General features: G+C 39.7%; 1 protein-coding gene across 3 annotated transcripts in view; it reads left to right on the top strand.

The window, feature by feature from the left end:
- The window catches only part of LOC121299238 (neuroplastin-like), an 82,814-nt gene that overhangs the window by 20,484 nt on the left and 44,268 nt on the right, over window positions 1-18,062 (top strand). For 2 of the 3 annotated variants that reach the window (XM_041226893.1, XM_041226892.1), the window contains exon 2: window positions 7,874-8,221. The exons of the other annotated variant lie outside the window; for it this stretch is intronic. In XM_041226893.1, the coding sequence (XP_041082827.1) occupies window positions 7,874-8,221 (348 nt within the window). The remainder of the gene's footprint in view (window positions 1-7,873; window positions 8,222-18,062) is intronic. 3 annotated transcript variants of the gene reach the window in all.

Here is an 18,062-nt window from a genome sequence, read left to right as displayed (position 1 = left end):
GAGGACAAGAGTTTTTCACTATAGCTGATCCAGTAAAGATTTTAGTAAATCTTGCTTTTGGTTTCCGGATGGCAGCGCAAAACTCAGAAACCAGTTTAGGCCTTGATGCTCATATTGCTTCTTGTCTTAAGATCTGTGTTATTGGAGAGGAGATATCCTGGTAGGTTGTGATGTTTGTATTGCTTCATGGTTTCAGGTCTTTGTAATTGGAGAGGAGATATCCTGGCTCATGTCTTGATGTTCATTGCTTCATGGCTTCAGGTTTGTGTTACTGGAGAGGAGATATCCTGGTTGGTCTTGATGTTTGTATTGCTTCATGGCTTCAGATCTGTTATTGGAGAGTAGATATCCTGGTTCAGGTCTTGGTGTTCATATTGCTTCAGTTCCATCTTATTGGAGAGGAGATATCCTGGCTCATGTCTTGATATCCGTTTTTCTTTCATGGCTTCAGGTCTGTGTTATTGGAGAGGAGATATCCAGGTAGGTCTTGATATTCGCATTGCTTCATTGCTTCAGATTTGTGTTATTGGAGAGGAGATAACCTGATTCAGGTCTTGATGTCCGTATTGCTTCATGGCTTCAGGTTTATGTTATTGTAGAGGAGATATCCTAGCTCAGTTCTTGATGTCCGTATTGCTTCATGGCTTCAGGTTTGTGTTATTGGAGAGGAGATATCCTGGTAGGTCATGATATCTGTATTGCTTCATGGCTTCAGGTCTGTGTTATTGAGAGAAGATATCCTGGTAGGTCAATGTTTGTATTGCTTTATGGCTTCAGGTTTGTGTTATTGGTGAGGAGATATCCTGGTAGGTCTTGATATCCTTATTGTTTCATAGCTTCAGGTTTGTGTTATTTAGAGGAGATATCCTGGCTCAGGTCTTGATGCCTGTATTGCTTCATGGCTTCAGGTTTGTGTTATTGGAGAGGAGGCATTGCCGATAGCAATACATGGTTTTACTACATCTTTGTGTTTTAAGCGTCCCTTTTGTTCAGAATAAGTTAAAGCTCTTCTTTAGAAAGCTGAAGGATGAGGCTTGAGCACATCTGAGCACTGCTATGTATTTGTACTGTTGCTATGAGTGATATGTAATATGTGGCACTGTTGCTATGAGTGATATGTAATATGTGGTACTGTTGCTTTACTGTTGCTATGAATATGTAACGACCTCTGAGGCTGTAGTTCAAATTATAACATGTCAGATGATAGTGTTTTAACAAATCACATGACAGATTTGAATGTCGAGATTTGATGCCAGCAGTGTATAATCTCAGCACAGCGCTGTATAACAGACAGTCTCATTGTAAGGTAATGAATGCATTCAGATAATATCCGTCCCATTAGCGGCTGTCCTGTGTCATTTAGGAAACTTCCTTCAGTGACTATACTAATGTCACTGACCTTTCCAATCTTCGATGCATAGTGTAAAGCAATTGCTAGAATTCATGATAACATACAGGACTGCGTGTATGACAAAGCAAAGTAGCTTCAACATTTTTTTTTTTATCATGCTAATAAAATTATTTACATTTTAATATGCTCATTATGTACTTTTTATAAAGGAAATCGAATTTGCCCTAATTTTAGAAATTCATTTTTGTCGGTAGAAATCTGGCTTTGTCATAATCCTAGAATCAGAACCCCTATTAAGAGGGAGCCAAGAGAATAATTTGTCGTATTTTTGTTATCTATAGTTATGTACATTTTGTCAAAATTAAATTTGTTATTTTGAGAAGCACTCAATACATTTTATTAAAACTTTGTCAGTCCTTCGCAAAAAATCTGAATTGAGGTCGGACCCAACATTTTGTGGTAACAGTGCATTGTGGGATGTTTTAGCCCTTTCCGCAGTTCTAGTTTGAAGTAGTTATGGAGTAATTTCTGCCCTTTTGAGAGATCATAAATCAAAATAATTATGTTACCTGTTGTAACCACTAAATGAACTATAGAAGGAGACACAAGTAAGTATTCGGGGATACCAAGATATTCAATCAATTTATCTCACCCCTTCTATGTCAGTCTGAGAAGTTGGACACATTTTTGGGTACCACTGTGCTTGTGAGACATACATTGAAAGAGCGTGTTTTTAATTGAGTTTAGGATGTGCACTGTTGCAGGACAGTATGGGAGTGTTCTAGCAGTCTGATGAGTCGAGTGTATGTGGGTCGCTGACTCCAGGGAGAGATCTGCTTACATTCCCACCTCAATGAGACGCAAGTAACTGTCTAGGTCTCAGTGTGTAGTTTTAGCAAAGATGTATTTAATTTTAAACATGATATATGGTACTGTTCTAGTTTAAATACATCTCTGTTTGCACACATTGCTTCTGTTCGTATTGCACCTCCTGAGAGACACTGTCCCCACCCCTTCAGGGTCGTCTTTCCTGATAGTAACCAACCAGCTGCTGCCCTAATAACTGACAGCCAGTAAGATGCTTGAACCAGAATAGACTGAGGAGAAGTGATCTAGGAAGTGTAACAGATTTCCTGGAATACAGACAGTAAACTAAACTTTCTTTTACAATACCAGATATATTATTGTTAAGAAGAAATTACAATTAAAATACAGTGTAAACCTGTGGATAATAGTGTCACCAGAGCCCTTCAATTGCAGGGTGAAATGTGAATCCCGAAGAGATGATTTCAAGTTCGTGCTGAATTCATTTGCTTCACTCTTATGGTTAATCCTATTATACTACTGTACTAATTCTAAAAGAAATGTTCTCATTCTGTTTCAGTCTTTATCAGTGTTTTCTTAAGTGGAATACAACTCTGTTTTTTTTTTTTTAAAGCAGCACACATTTATTATTTCACAAAGCATAATAGAAACATCCCTAAATCGAACATGAATATTCTGATTCGGTTTCAATATTACGTTTTTTTAAGGGGATTAATTTGTAACTTTTAATAAGAAAAGGTTGAGCACTGACCAATTCAGAGGTAATAAATGATTGATAAAGGTAGATTTCCATGGTGCTGATATGTAGAGAAGCTGTGAGTGTTTGATCAAGTTCACTGGGGGCCTTGTTCTACAGCTGTTCCTTTCAAAGACAACGGTGCCCGCTCCTATTGGATAGCCTGTAGGTCACTCAGAGGATCCAGTCAGTTCGGTACAATAGTGAGGCCTCCATTTACTGCACTATAGCCTCCTGACTTGTGGTTGTGCACTGTATTTCTATGGAAACGCCGCTCTTCCTCTGTCCTTGGAGAGACCTGGCAGTAACTGTGATGGATGTCCTTGCAGTCTCTTTAATGGACCTAAAATTAGACCTGTCTAAATTTAACCATTCTGGGGCATTGCAATTCATTTCTTGTGGGAATGAGGGAATAGCATGTGTGTTTTGCTCAGTGTTAATCCTGTTGACTGCTTTCAAATGAATCATGTCTGTTGTTATCTGCTAGATATTTGTGCAATGTTTAATCCAATAAAACCACCAAATGTTAACATCCTCAGCCCTCCTTTCCAGTAATTAACAATTTCTAGAAAAAAATTGCCAGACTAGTGTTTCAAAGCAACGTATAAAACCTGGTCTGTTTATTGCTATAAATGATCCATACTTGATTTTTCACTACATTGTGTAAAATATACAGAAGATTTGGTTATGTAACATAGTTATGTAGGACCCCCTTGTACAGTAAATGAGGCCTCGGTCTCAGTGGGTAAGTCTCCTGGTTAAATAAACAAACAAATACAAAATGCATATACACATAGTTCTCTGTAAGAATGAAATGCACATGTTGTTGATATGAGTACAAAAGTAATGTGATTTCTCAAGTTGTATTTTCTAAATGGATAATTTAAACACTCTGCACTGTATCCTGGTGCTGAATCAGCTCTTTACTGGCCTGTGCATACCGACTGCACTGAAATCATGTATGTTTAATCTTGCTGCTTGCTTCTGGGACTTAGACCCTATTTCCTAATGGCTACAGTGTGTTGCCATAGTGTTTTGTTGAAAATGTCAGATTGTCATTTTTCTCTGGGTCTTAAGGGCTGGTATAAGGTCGCTGTCTTGAGGTATATCCATGCATACTGTGGATTGTCTATTGACGTAGTGTTGAATTTTGGTTCCTAAACAGCGCAAGTCATGTGGAACACAGTGCCGCAATAAAAAAGAGATAATTACCTGTGAGCAGCTCTAAAGCTGTGTGCTTTGAGCCCTCGGTCATCGTGTCACTGTGAATTAACCATGGGAAAATATTTGTATTTCGTCATTTTGTTCCTTGCTTGTTGCAGCCCCAAACCTAAACACACTGCATTTTGAATAGATGAAAACACCACTTGTGTGGATGAACTTCAAGCAACGTTATTCCAGCCAGTTCCAATAATAATTTTTCTACACAGTGTTGTGCAATTCCCCTGGTGGCTCGGTGTTCCTGCAGTTCAGATTTGTTCCTTGTGTAATGCCCCCTTTTCTCAGCATTTTACTGAGATCTCTTGCTGATTTAATTCATCACTGAATGGAGATTATGATTAAGAGATTTTATAAAGGGAATGGAAGATGTATGTGTTCTTATCAAACTCTACTATGTGTGTGTGTGGGCTGTTATCCCAGTACACTACGTGTGTGTGTGTGTGGGCAGTTATCCCAGTACACTACGTGTGTGTGTGTTTGTGGGCAGTTATCCCAGTACACTACGTGTGTGTGGGCAGTTATCCCAGTACACTACGTGTGTGTGTGTGCAGTTATCCCAGTACACTACGTGTGTGTGTGTGTCGGGACAGTTATCCCAGTACACTGTGTGTGTGTGGGCAGTTATCCCAGTACACTACGTGTGTGTGTGTGCAGTTATCCCAGTACACTACGTGTGGGTGTCTGCAGTTGTCACAGTAAGCGTCACATACTGGGCTTCGTATTAGTTTCAAGTTTATTATCAAAATACCCAATAGGAGGGTGTGGCCATTTTTAGGCTGCAGTCCTTAACACAGATTTGTCATTCCTTAAAGAAAACAAGGACAACGCGTAATATTACAATAAATTTAATCCATCAGAACAGATTCTGAAGTTGAGAATGTTTGCTGTCATTGCACATCTTTCTCCAATATTTATTTATTTATCTTTTAATTTGGAATTGGCAATTATTTTTCTTATTTCCTCCTCAATTTGGTAAGCCCAATTATTGTTTATTTGAAGCTGGCTCACCGCTGCCACCCCTGTGCTGACTTGGGAGGGATGAAGACGGACACATGTGTCCTCCAAAACATGTGCCATCAGCTGTCCACTTCTTTTCACTCTGCAGGCCTGCCATGCAGCCACCTCAGAGCTGCTTGGTCCTCCAGCACTGGTCAGTCTACAGGGGTCGCTGGTGAGTTGAGGGCAACCTGGCCCCCCCCATGGTGCTTGACCAATTGTGTATCACCCCTGGAATAGCCTGGACTCGAACCAGCGATCTCCAGGCCATAGGGCATGTCCTGCGCTCTGTACAGAATGCCTTTGCCGGATGCGCCACTCGAGAGCCTCATCTTTCTCCAATATTGAATCGGTGTGAGCCCCCTCTACAATTACCCTAGGATTGAAATATTCATTTCAATATAATACTATAGCATTCAAAAAAATACCAAACAACTACTGTGAGAATGACCACTGATAGTCATTGTGTGCAGTATTATTAGACATAGTTCATAGGTTTTTGTCACGCTATTTTGGTCGTACTTTTCGGGCAATTTGGGTTTACATCTGGTTTTATTTGGGAGAGAAATTCCCTTCAAAATTAAAAATGATTAAAATATGGGAGTTAAATATTTCGGTAAATGCCCCTGTTTGGCCCTGTGTGATATAGCTTTCTTAAGCTTTCTTTACAAGAAGTTTTTAGGTTGTGTTGAAGAAAAAATAAAATAAAATAAAAATACATTTAAAAAGGTGAGGCAAACAAAAACAAAAGCCCAGGCATAGCGTTACACAAATACCAAAAATACAAAATGTTGACAGCACATATATTTCACATCAGCAATTCTGGTCATCAAGTTAATGATATAAAAAATATTTAGTCAAAATGTTTAGCAGAGTACATTTTCAAAATGCTGGTAGTAAAGCTACAGTAGACTTCCCTACTTGCCCATATTTCTGACTACATAATGTTCTAATAATAATAATAATAATAATAATAATAATAATAATAAATAATAATAATAACTAGAACTGCCAGGCAGTTTTACGGCTCCCAAGCCCCAGTATCAGTACCCGTCTAAGCGTGTTTAGTTCTTAATGTGCCAAGTTTAAAATCAGCAACTTCAACTGTTCCACAGAAGAAGATTTTGAAAGTTTTTTTTTTCAAAAATGCTCCAGGCAGCCATCTTGTTTAACGCAAGTTTCTTAAAAGTCAGAGTATTGCTACAGTGTCAAGGATGATGCTTGTGAAGTTTCGAGTTATTCAAGTAAACCGTCAATTGAGGCAGTTTTAAATTTCAGGCGTAAATACACATACACCTGACGGTCATCTTGTTTTATAAAACATAACCATTTTGACATATTTGTATTCCATTGTTACTGCGACAATAACTACCATGTTTGGAGTTTGTTGGTGAAACGGTGTTCAATAGCAGCAGTTTGATGTTAAGGGCGCGTTTCGATAAGATTTGTGGCAGCCATTTTGACATTAAAATTTATCGCAGAAACTTCTGCTTCGCAAACTTGATGCGAGTTTGGATGCTGATGATATATACCAAGTGTCAGATCAATCGCTTCACCGGTTCCCAAGAAGGAGATTTTGAAAGGTTTTATTGAAAAATACTTCACGGCGCAAATTGCAAGGACGCAGCAGCAACATTTTTTCAGCATCAGAAAGCCAATGTATCCAGCTTGTTACCTGCCAAGTCATAACCTGATCAGTCACACAGCAGCAGTTTAAAGTTTGGGAAGGAAAAAAATAATAAAAAATAATAATAATTAATTAATTAAAAAATGTAAAAAATCTTAACAATAACAATAGGGTTACCAGCCTTTGGCTTGGAGACCTAATAATAAGAAATGTCTGAATGTGTCTTTTGACATTCTGTCAGTGCATGTCAATGTAAACACGGAGGGCTGCATTCATCAAACATTAATTAATGTATACGCACTGAAACCCTATGCATTTCTGTCATGCTGTAGTCTTGAAAAAGTACTATAAAGAAAACTGGAAATTCAGCGAATGGTGTGCCAGGGATTTTGTTTTTACCCGATGCTTATGTTGATGAAAAGTGAGATATTGCCATTATGTTGAACTTTGTATTTTTTCTGTAACGATGATGTCACTTCTATGTGTAGTCTCATGGAGTTTGCTGGAGGTTTTGAACCAGGATGTGGCAGGCAATCCAGTATGGCTCTGCATGCATTGCAATGCTACTCTGTCAAAGGAATGGACACAGCGTTGAATTGGGCTTGTGCGGTTATAGACGTAGGAATTAAATTAGCTAAGGGTTTTACAGTTTTTACAGTGAATCCATTTGCATTGTTTGCTGCTTTAACATTTTGCCTTTTTTTATTTTGCATTTTCATGTGTTTTGTGATTGAAAGAATGTGTTAAATAATTTAAAAAAATTAATACATTTTGACACAAAACCTGGCCTTTAGGGGCAATAAAAATGGTGGTAGAATCGAAACTGTTAGCATGGCTATCCCCTTTTTATTTAATTTGACTCCTTTGCGTAATGTGTGTGTTTGTCAAGGGTTTGTATTGCGGTATGAGAAGTCGGGTGTGCTTGCTGTTCAGGTTTGAGATGGTTAGACGGGAGGGGGTGCATTGAGTGTCCACTTCCATGTCGCACTCTCGATTCTCTCATTTTTCTCTGCTCATTTCTGGAGTGTGTTTATTCTTTTTTACTTTATTTACTCCTGCATTCTCTTGCCTTCCTCCCTCCCCCTGCCTGTCCCTTTGACACACTTTTCCTCTCCAGCTGGGTTTGTGAAGTCACCCATGTCTGAGACTAAGCTCACGGGGGACACCTTTGAGCTGTACTGCGACGTGGTTGGGAACCCCACACCGGAGATCCAGTGGTGGTACGCAGAAATCAACCGCGCAGACTCCTTCAAGCAGCTTTGGGACGGGGCCCGCAAGCGGCGGGTCTGGATCAACACAGCGTACGGTGCCAACGGGGTGAGCGTGCTGCGAATGAGCCGGCTCGCCCTGGAGGACTCGGGCACCTACGAATGCCGAGCGAGCAACGACCCCCGACGCAACGACCTGCGGCAGAACCCCGCCATCACCTGGATCCGAGCGCAGGCCACCATTACCGTCCTGCAGAGTGAGTGCTCAACCCCACCCTGCAGTTACTGTAGTAGAAGTAGATGGTGAAAGGCAACCCCACCCGTCCCGGTTTCCCCAGATTACAGAATGAAACGTTTTGTGTGCCCCTCCTCCCGCGTGCAACCTTTCCTTCTGGTGTTAGTGAACCAAATAACGCAGAAGTGTCTCCTTTTCAATTAGAAACCCAGCAACCAGTGGCGAATATCCCATTTTGTTTTTGTTTTGTTTTTTAATGACCACAAACCCAGCCCCATCTCTCCTCCCCCCTCCTCCTCGTCTTGGCTGTGCCTCTGTTCTGTAACGTCTTGGTGTTTGCTGTACAGTCATCGTTTTGCGTTGCTTTCCTCGTGCCATTCTAATAGTTTTGTTTATTTGAAGTTGTCTGTGTTGTGTGTTTTTTTTTTTTTTTTTTTTTTTACTTACCTCAAAGACAGTCGTAACACATCCTATAGAAGGCCAGGTCTCAAGATGCTTGGAAAGAATGTTTTCCAAACAATCTTTGTTTCCACCCAGCCTGTGCCTAATGCTGGAAGACAAAAGGAACTTTTACTCGAGTCTCTGTTTCAGATTCCCGACTGGTGGATTTGTCAGAGCTGTTGGGACTTTCCATTTCACTTTTTCTTTCAAGAAAAATTTGAGTTTTGGAATCGGGCTTTATTCTGTTACCTTGTGCCTTCTGTAGATGTAAGACTGAATGTCTGCAAACACACTGATATCTGTTCACACATACAATCACTATACATACATTGTGTGTGATGTGCAAGTATAGTCACAATCAACAGATCTGTGTGTATATATACTCTAATAATATAGGTATATATAGTTGTTTGTGGCTGTGGGTATATTGTGTTGATATATAAGGCCACCCATAATAAATTATTGGTTTGCTGTAACCTGACACAGGAGAGCGATTGACATATTTAGCTCTGTTGATTGATTATATAAATTGCATTCACATTAAATACTTTGGTTGAACCTCAAGCAACTGCCTGTACATGTTTTCCTCTAACTCTCGTAAAAGCATATAGGCCTATATGTTAAACAGCATAGAGCATATATACCTTTCTGGGACAGGTTCTGAATGATGCATAAGGAGTGTAACAGCAAACCTCTTTGTATTATGGCCTGATGTATATACACATATATAGACAGGTATCCTGGCAATATCTGTTTGTAATTGATATATGTAGATATGTCTTTATCTTAGGGCTGTGCAGGATTCCCATTGAAAGGGCTCCATTATAAATGGACATGGTCTCATTGAACGCAGATGGGGTCAGATGGAGTTTTACACCACTTCCAGTATGATTCCCACACCCCCCCAGTCCTGAACACCCCTAGCATACACAATGCAGGTGATATCAGTTGACCACTTTGCAGAACTGAAACTGATGAAACAGAGAGGTTTCGTTTTCGAGATATAATTTGGTTTGGAATGTATTCTGCTGCAATGCAAAGTGGTAAGCTGGAAACCCTGTTTATAACGTCTCTGTGTTTGTGTGCTGCATATCTGTTCTGGGTGGATAGATTAGCAGCTTCTACACTGTAGCTTTGTATAGATGAATAGATATGTATTATAGTTGAAGTATTTTCATGTTGTTTGAACTCCAGACTACGAAGGTATCGCTTATTTTGTAGATTTCTTGTGTACCTTGTATGTGTTTAAGTCACTGTATTATAATTCAAGATTATTTCGTTTTACTTTGAAACAGGAACCAGGGGATCTTTTGCTGTACCATCTTGTGCCTTTGTAATCAAATGAAATACAAACACAGTGGCACCAAACATTATTACACTGTTACTGTATATCAAAAATAGAAATTTGCATCATTTACATTTTGCTGACATTAATTGTCTTACTTGTTCAATATCCTAGTATGTGTGTCCTATATGTTCTCTGCTGTATCTCCCCATTTCTACTCACTCTTCCAGCAACAAAGTCTCCAGAAGGCTGACTCTATGGGAGCGGGGTAGGAAAGCATGTTAGCCTCGCGCTGTGTACTGAAGCCCATAGGCGATGCATTGTGCTTCACTGATGCTTCCCAAAATCAGAGGGGCTTTTAGAAGCTGTTTTTGCTGGAATAGTAAATAGGGCAAAATTATGATCTGTGCATAACAAAGAACACACGTAACAAGGTATTATTAAACGTTAGGAATATGAAGATGATATAAAGTAGTTTAATATATATAGTTATGTAAACTCCAGTCTAACTTTAAGATGGTTTTGTTAAATTAGTCATTCTTATACTTAAACAAGTGTAATTGTAATACTCTGTCAAGCTATTTTATAAAGGCTGTCACACACCAGACGCGATGCAATTTTTTAAATGGCGATGAGATACTTTCGCAGTGTCATGACCATACACACCAGAAGCGACACAGAGGCGATGCGACAGGTTTGAAACTGCTAGATCTAGTAATTATGAGTGCCTTCACTGACAGTATTTCAACACATGTATGGCAATAATTCATACACATCAGGCTTATTCAGTTCCTTCGATATGGTCTCCCATATATTGTCTTTCAAATCTGTATTGTGATGTCCTTTGTCGTAAAGCTCTGAGTATTTTTGTTCTCTGATTGCTCAATGCCCTAGTCAATTCAATCCTATTTATTTCATGTCATGCCAGTGTAGCCCTGGTCCCGCTCCTGCATTGCCTATCATGTTGCCTGTGGTGTGAAAGATACTTATCAAAAGTATAGGTTCCATTGATTTTGTCGCATCGTTGCAGTTTCGCTTGCCACATCGCATCTGGTGTGCACCAGCCTTAAGAAATGTTCCGTGATGGCCAGTGTAGAACAGTGCAGCAAGAGTAAGTAACACTGGAGTAACTGGAGTAGATACAGTCTCATGCCATTGAATATTAAAAAGAGGACAACCGAATGATTTCTGGTTCCACTGTTTACTGGCTTACGCCCAATAAAGCTGTGTTGTGGTGCTACCTCACAATTACTGTGTCATATTTAAACACGTTTCTACTGTTTCTATGTAGCTGCAGTAGGAAAGCCTTCTATAGATCATTCCAGGGCTGGGTGGGTGTCCTAATGTAGCGCACAATACAGAGCTGGATACTCTGGAGTCTTGGAGCTTGGAGTCGATTGCTTTTGCTACAATGCAAGAGAAGGTACTGTGAATGGTAATTGGATTCCCAGCTCAGGGTGCTGTTTCTGTAGATTTGTGGATACTATTGACTACCATGGCAAGCTGGCTTTTGAAATGTGATGGTGGATAATTGGTATTAGGTAGCAATGAAACTCTTTGGTTCCGATTCACAAACTGTTTTTGTTGGCGTTTAGTACCATTTCGGATTGAATTATGTTAATACCCTTCTTCAGCAAATGATCTAACCCACAAAGGTCAGTGTGTCTTGCTTTCCATGTTCATAGTTGATTGGACTCTTATTTCCACAGGGGTTAAATATGTATCAGTGGCGGTCCACCACCTATCCAATTTTTTAGCCAATTCAAATTTTTCTTTCCTTTTTTGTTTTAAAAAAGTCTATCTTTTTTTTTTTTTTTTTTTTGGACCGACAGCATATCTGCAATATTGATTTCTAAATTATGTCTCTCCTTCAGTTTTGTTCCTTTACTTCCAAATATCATTTTATAGTTCTTTATAAACTCTGCAATGTAAAAGCAATTCAGTTGGTGTCTCAGCTAGGAGAAGTGCAGCTGCGTGGTGCACAGGGCGAGTCATACAGCGCAGGTTCAGTCCTGGCTGTCGAAATAGGCCTGTCTTTGCTGGGGACCCCGATTAGCATCTCATTGGCTCTGGCGCACCTGTGGGTTAGGGAAGGAAAGCCATTAGGGACTGTGTCTCCTCATCTCTCTACAGCAAACACTGCTGGCCAGACGCCAGTGTGTAGACTATAGAGACAGAGTAATTGTGTAGTATAGTTTAAGATGGCTAGTGCTCCGTTTATGCCAGTTTCCTCTTGGTCCAGCTTTTCACCCACTTGAGAATCACTTGAAGCAATTGTGGGACATTGTGGGACACTACGAAATTAAAAAAAAATAAAAAATCCCTTACTTTAATGAAACCAAGAGCACATTACATTTTTAACCACTTGCAAAATAGCCTGATGTTTCGGCAAGCTGTAGCTAGTTCAAACAACAACACATTTAGCTAACGTTACACAATTCTGCATTCAGTAGCTGCTAGCTATCGATGTAGTAGCTAGCAGCTAGCTAAATAATATCGAGGTAAACACACATTACAGCAATTAGCTAGCTAGCGAGTAGTGATGCTTAAATACTTTTTTATAGATTTCTTGTCCTGAATGTCACCATTTCTCAACATTTGATTAATTAATTTGCTGACCTGTAGCTATAGTTAGCTAGCTAGCTATATTTGTTTTTATATTTATATTTGTATTTCCTCTCAGACCAAGCAGCTGGCAGTCTTGCTTATAGTTCACTTTGACCTGAATCTCACTCTTGATGAGGTCCACACTGCTCCGGTTTCTCTGGTCAGTTCATGCAAGTGTTACTAGTGAAAACGACGACGAAGGCGTTTGTGACAGGAATGATCAAAACAAACGAGAGCTCCTCTACAAAGTACGCCGTTTCTTTCCCACGGCATCTGTTGAGGTTATGATTTCTTTCCGACATGACAGACAACACAAAACTCGTCATACAGAGCAATCATGTAGAGTTTGATAGACATCCAGAGGTCTTACACGGCTTCACAGAGCTCAGAAAACTTTAACTCTTTCTTCAGTGCTAGGCATGCCAAATACTTATTTTGTCAGGTACGTGAAAGCATGTTGGTAAAACAGTAAAAAGTCGTCTTTGATCGAGGCAGCCTGTGAAGCAGTGAATTTCTTCAGACGAGAGTTGGTCTCAAATCCCCCCAAAAAAATCTGTTTTTCTTTGCTGGATTTTCAGTCTACGGTTGGATATCAGTTCATATAGTTCACAGACTGTCACCTCATTTTCCCCAGCAAGGAGAACACACTTGTGGAACATGTTCAGTGTGTGTTATAGGAATGCAGGTCGATTTCAAGCTCACACGGTATTCCCTCACCATCCTTGTCGTTTTCAAAGTATTTCCACAGTGATCTCGGGCATTGATCTTCCCCAAGTGACAAAAAGTAACTCTTAACATCTGGCCAGCAATCGTGTAATCTCTTTACAGCAGGGAACAGCCACCTTGTTGGTACATGATTTTACAGTGTCTTGTACACTTCTGTCACAAAATCAAAAATACTTCTCAGTTGGTGGACGCATTTGGCGGATGATTGGAAGTGGCTGTACATTTTCGTTACTGTGCTCTCAATACCCAGTCTAAGGTTGTCAGCTGCATGGAGTGACAGTTGTGTATTGTGCGCCATACAGTTTCCTTTTATGATCTCTGAGCTTTTGGAAAACAGAGTTATGATTCCCGTAATTTACACTAGCATTGTCAGCTGCATAGGCAGAAACCTTGTCTAAACTCAGGCCAAGTTTGTGCAGCCTTGCAGTAATCTCAGTGAATATCGCTTCAGCTGTCTCTTCGTGATCATCATAAAAGTCCAGCAATTTATTTTGTACACCAAGTTTGGGTGTCCAGAGTCGGAGGGCGAGGGGAAACAGTTTCATATTGCCATGGTTTGAGGCAACTGAAGCAACAGAAAAGAATGGCCTCATATCAACTTTTATGTAACTCGTGGTCTCGGTCATTTTAGAATTTAAATCGCCTAAACACTTTTCTATAGAGGCAGGAGCAAGCACGTCTAACAATTGCAGCACATTTTGTACGACTGCATGACATTTTCCTTGCAATGTCAGAATCTGGAAATACAGTGCGGTAGAGTTTCGTTCCACAGTCGGCTGATCTATAGGAATACCCATGGTGTACCGTGTGGTAGACACTAGTCACTACTGCAGCAGTTACTTTGTCTACAGGGCTGTCCTTCGACCTTACGAAGAAACTGGACATAGATTTGTTTTTCTCTCTTTGCAGTGCATTTTTTCTGTGAGACTCACCTGTGCCATGCTGTTTTACATCAGCCTCACCCCCATGTGTGATAGTAAAAGTTCTGCGCAGACAGTGCATTCTGCTTTCTGAGAATCTCCTGACACAGACATAATCCACAAGTATGCTGTTTCCCATTCTTTGCTGGAGCAACATAATCTCTCTAATTTAGGAGGATCCATTTTCTTTAACTGCAATTCCAAGTTGACTTTAGCAAGCTACTGTACTTCTGTGCAGTAAAGGCGCATGTGATTCACGTACGAGGCATCAGGTCAGGAAACCTGCCTTGTTTTCCCTAGCAAGCACCAATATTCACAGAGGCTCATTACCATGGAAATGGGGTTAAACAATCCATTTAAACAAGGCATACTGGAACTTGTAGTCTATTTACCAAAACTATGTTAACCTTAATAATGTTGATAATATTATCCATAGTGTTAGATAATAACATATTTGCATTTCAAATGGGTATTTTGCAGGACATTTTGTAGATGTTGCGGGATGTCCTGCAATTTGCAGGATGGTTGGTCACTCTAGTTAGGGACACACAAAACTACTCAACCCCTTCTGTTCCACTTTTCTTTTTTTCTTTTTTATTCTAACAATAAAAATGGGTTCTTGTTTTTTGCATCAGGTTTCATCGTGTTTATGATCGTATTCTATGGATTCGTAATCCTCCTTTATTACTGTTTCAGCCATCCTGGATATTTGGCTTGTTTAGTAAAGTCAGCAGCATATGAGCAAGGTGGAAAATGCCATTGGATGCACCAACTGTGGTCACTTTTATAGACTTGCTTGAGACTGGTGAAGAAGGTAAAAAGAGCATGCTAATTAAGACCACCAATCCTGGTGGGATAATACCCATATTAGAAGTCTGTAAAGGGCAATGGGGTATATTGTCAGTGTGTGGTGGACTACGATCATTTTAAAGCAGAAAACCACCAGTACATTTTACAAACAAGAACTAAACAATAACACTAAACTAAGTGCAGAAAGTAGTAAAATTGCAGGGCTAATCCTGTTGAATCTTTTTGAAAATATACCCTAATATGTGCACACCATTTCTGTATACTGAAAACATATTGAACATATATATTCATTTCTGTATACTGAAAACATAGTGAACATACATATTCATTCTCAACTCTACATCTGCAGGGGAGGGCAGATTTATTCTGCTGGGATATATGTGTTTGATTTCTCAATCATGTGTTTCTAATATAAGCATACTTCAAGTCTATAGGGCCTTTTTAAATGTGGAAGACCCATCGCTAGGAGGTGGGTACTTGTTTGGGTCACATGTCCTGCTACTGAATACAAGGAAATCAGAGTTCTGTGGATCACGACTGAAAAACCAGTCACCGATTCTTTTACCTTTTTATCATAAAATAAATATTTAAAGAGAGAACCAGGTCTTCCATGCAAGGTGGGATCAAGAAGTTGTATTGAAAATGGAGGAAAACCGCACTACTTTGTATGTCGTGGCAGTGCCAAAGGAATATAACTTTAACACACAAGTTTCACCTTCATTAAAGCTGAAAAACACTAAGAATGATATTTCAGTTTTTGTTAATACCATTTATTAACCCCTACTCTTCTGCACTCTGAACAAAGATGTATGTTTAAAATATATATGATTTGAAGGTGATTTGTGAGGGGGCACGTCTAGTTTTATACTGCTGACACATGGTTCGTTGTATGTCTTTAACATTTAAGCCAGTTTTCAAACATTTTAGATCTGGCTAAAGCTTAAACATTAAATGAATGACCTGACACATTAAACTGGAGAGCGCTGCATTGATAGAGTGTAGACACTATTGGTTTGGCATGGAATGGTGACAGAGGGGGATTGAACCTTCCAGCTTGGGTGAGAGGACAGCATTTCAAAGCTGAGCGGCTCGGACTGCTCAAACTGTGTGGAATGATATGTCTTGTACTAAGAGATGCCCCACACAAAATGTTTTCATCATTATAAATCACACAAACTGATATTGTAGCAAGAAACATCAAACCTGTTTTTCACTTTGAAATTTAGCAGTTTGTTCTGTAGACGGGATGGCATCTGTACACAGGAGAAGATGAGTTGGAATTCTGAACAGCCCTTATTGGCAGATTTCCCATGCATGATTTAAATGAGCAATAACACACATGAAGTTCAGTCATTGCATACCTTTTGCACACCCTGGACCCTGTTATTGTGCATATAAAAAATGGATAAATAAAAAATGACAACATTCAGTATTCACTCAGATTACAAAGTTAGAAATGTGCAGTAGTGCAAAAAATAACCTGCACCATCATGTGATTGCCAATAACCAATCAGAGCACTTAGCTTGTTCATGGCACTCTCTAAAATGGCTTTATAAAGCCCTAACACTGCTGATTGTACTTAAAGATTATAATGGTACAGAAGAGCCTGTTGTTTCCAATGACATCTGTTAATCACGCCTGTCGTGGCCTTTACACCACTAACCAACCTTTCTTTTTTTCCTTTTTTGCAGCATTTTCACCTGGAACCATAAACCTGTTGTCTTGCTACCTTTTCCCTTTACTTTCACATTGCTTCTTTCTTATAAGCCTGTTATTGCTGTAGTGCCTTGTAGGTCCAGGGATTGGAAACGGTATGTTTCATCACTAGACTATGCGTGAGCACCTCTTGACTGGTGGAACATTCTCTGTGTGATGGGGATTTCCTTTTTAAACACTATAGCAGTTTCTCAGGTAAAACATTATACTGCTAGATATGAAGGTCAGTGTATAAGCACACTCACTATTGCAGACAGCACAATAACTAGTTCTGAACTCAGACCTTAGCACACACACTCACTACTGTAGGCAGCACAATAAAATCAATTTGATCTGTGATTGATTACAAATACCAGACTTCAAGCAGTACAGACCTGATGCACTGTAAGAAACAAGTGGTGAGATGCTGTACTTCTCTACACATACACAGTATTTCCAGATTTGTTTTTCTTGCTGGTTATTAATCCTGTCTCAAAACTATCCCGGGTGATCTTTGGTTTTCCTCTAGCAAAATGCTGAACAGGAGAGAGTCAGGCCATGCAGGCGATTGAGATCTAAGAGGCCTGAATGCTTATAATGCTAAAGACAGTGCAGCCTATCTGACAATTACAGACTGCGGTGCTTCTAGAACTGGACAAGGCGATCGGGGCGAAGCTGAAGGCAGCACAGGAGTGTGCAAGCCAGCTTAGACAAGGCAGCTGTAATAAGTACAGCACTGTCGAAACACTTAGCTAGCTGGAATATGCGACACACAAAACTATTCAACCCCTTTTATTCCCCTTTTTTGTTGTTTTAGAAACATTGCCCAGATTCCCTAAACTCAACAGAGAAGCTATTAGTATTTTAGTTGCTTTCTCGTTTTAACGCTTCATCTTCCTCACCTAGTCCAGCCCTGTACTAGTAGAATCAAAAGGAACCTTCCAAGCCACACTGTTTTAGCTTTCTAGATTCTAGTAAGTAGCTGCCTAAAGTGACCCATGATTCCCCAGGTATGAGTGTTTTATATTAACCCCAAGGGTGGTTGGTGACTCAGATGGTTAGTACACAGGTCTTGCAATAAGGACCAAATCAAATCCATCTCTGTCTACAAAGTTGGCATAATCTTCTTACAAGAGGACCGTTCCTTTGCTTCTCACAGCGAAACCTGAACTAGCCTTGATCTTTTGTTAAGGTTAAAGCTTTTGTGCCGTCTCTTACGATTTAGTCCTACTAATAAATAAAGTTACTAATAAATTCCTGCAACATTCTTGCTTTTAATCGGCTCTCATATATGTTATCTATAATACCTGATTAAGACAAGGCGGAGATTAAGAGGCCTGGTATTTCATCTCCATGTTAGTTCCATTAAAAGCATGTA

Source organism: Polyodon spathula, chromosome 24 (genome assembly GCF_017654505.1).
Source record: "Polyodon spathula isolate WHYD16114869_AA chromosome 24, ASM1765450v1, whole genome shotgun sequence".
In the NCBI taxonomy this organism is placed as follows: Eukaryota; Metazoa; Chordata; class Actinopteri; order Acipenseriformes; family Polyodontidae; genus Polyodon; species Polyodon spathula.
The sequence above is the reverse complement of the archived record's forward strand: the minus strand, read 5'-3'. Positions and strand labels throughout refer to the sequence as shown.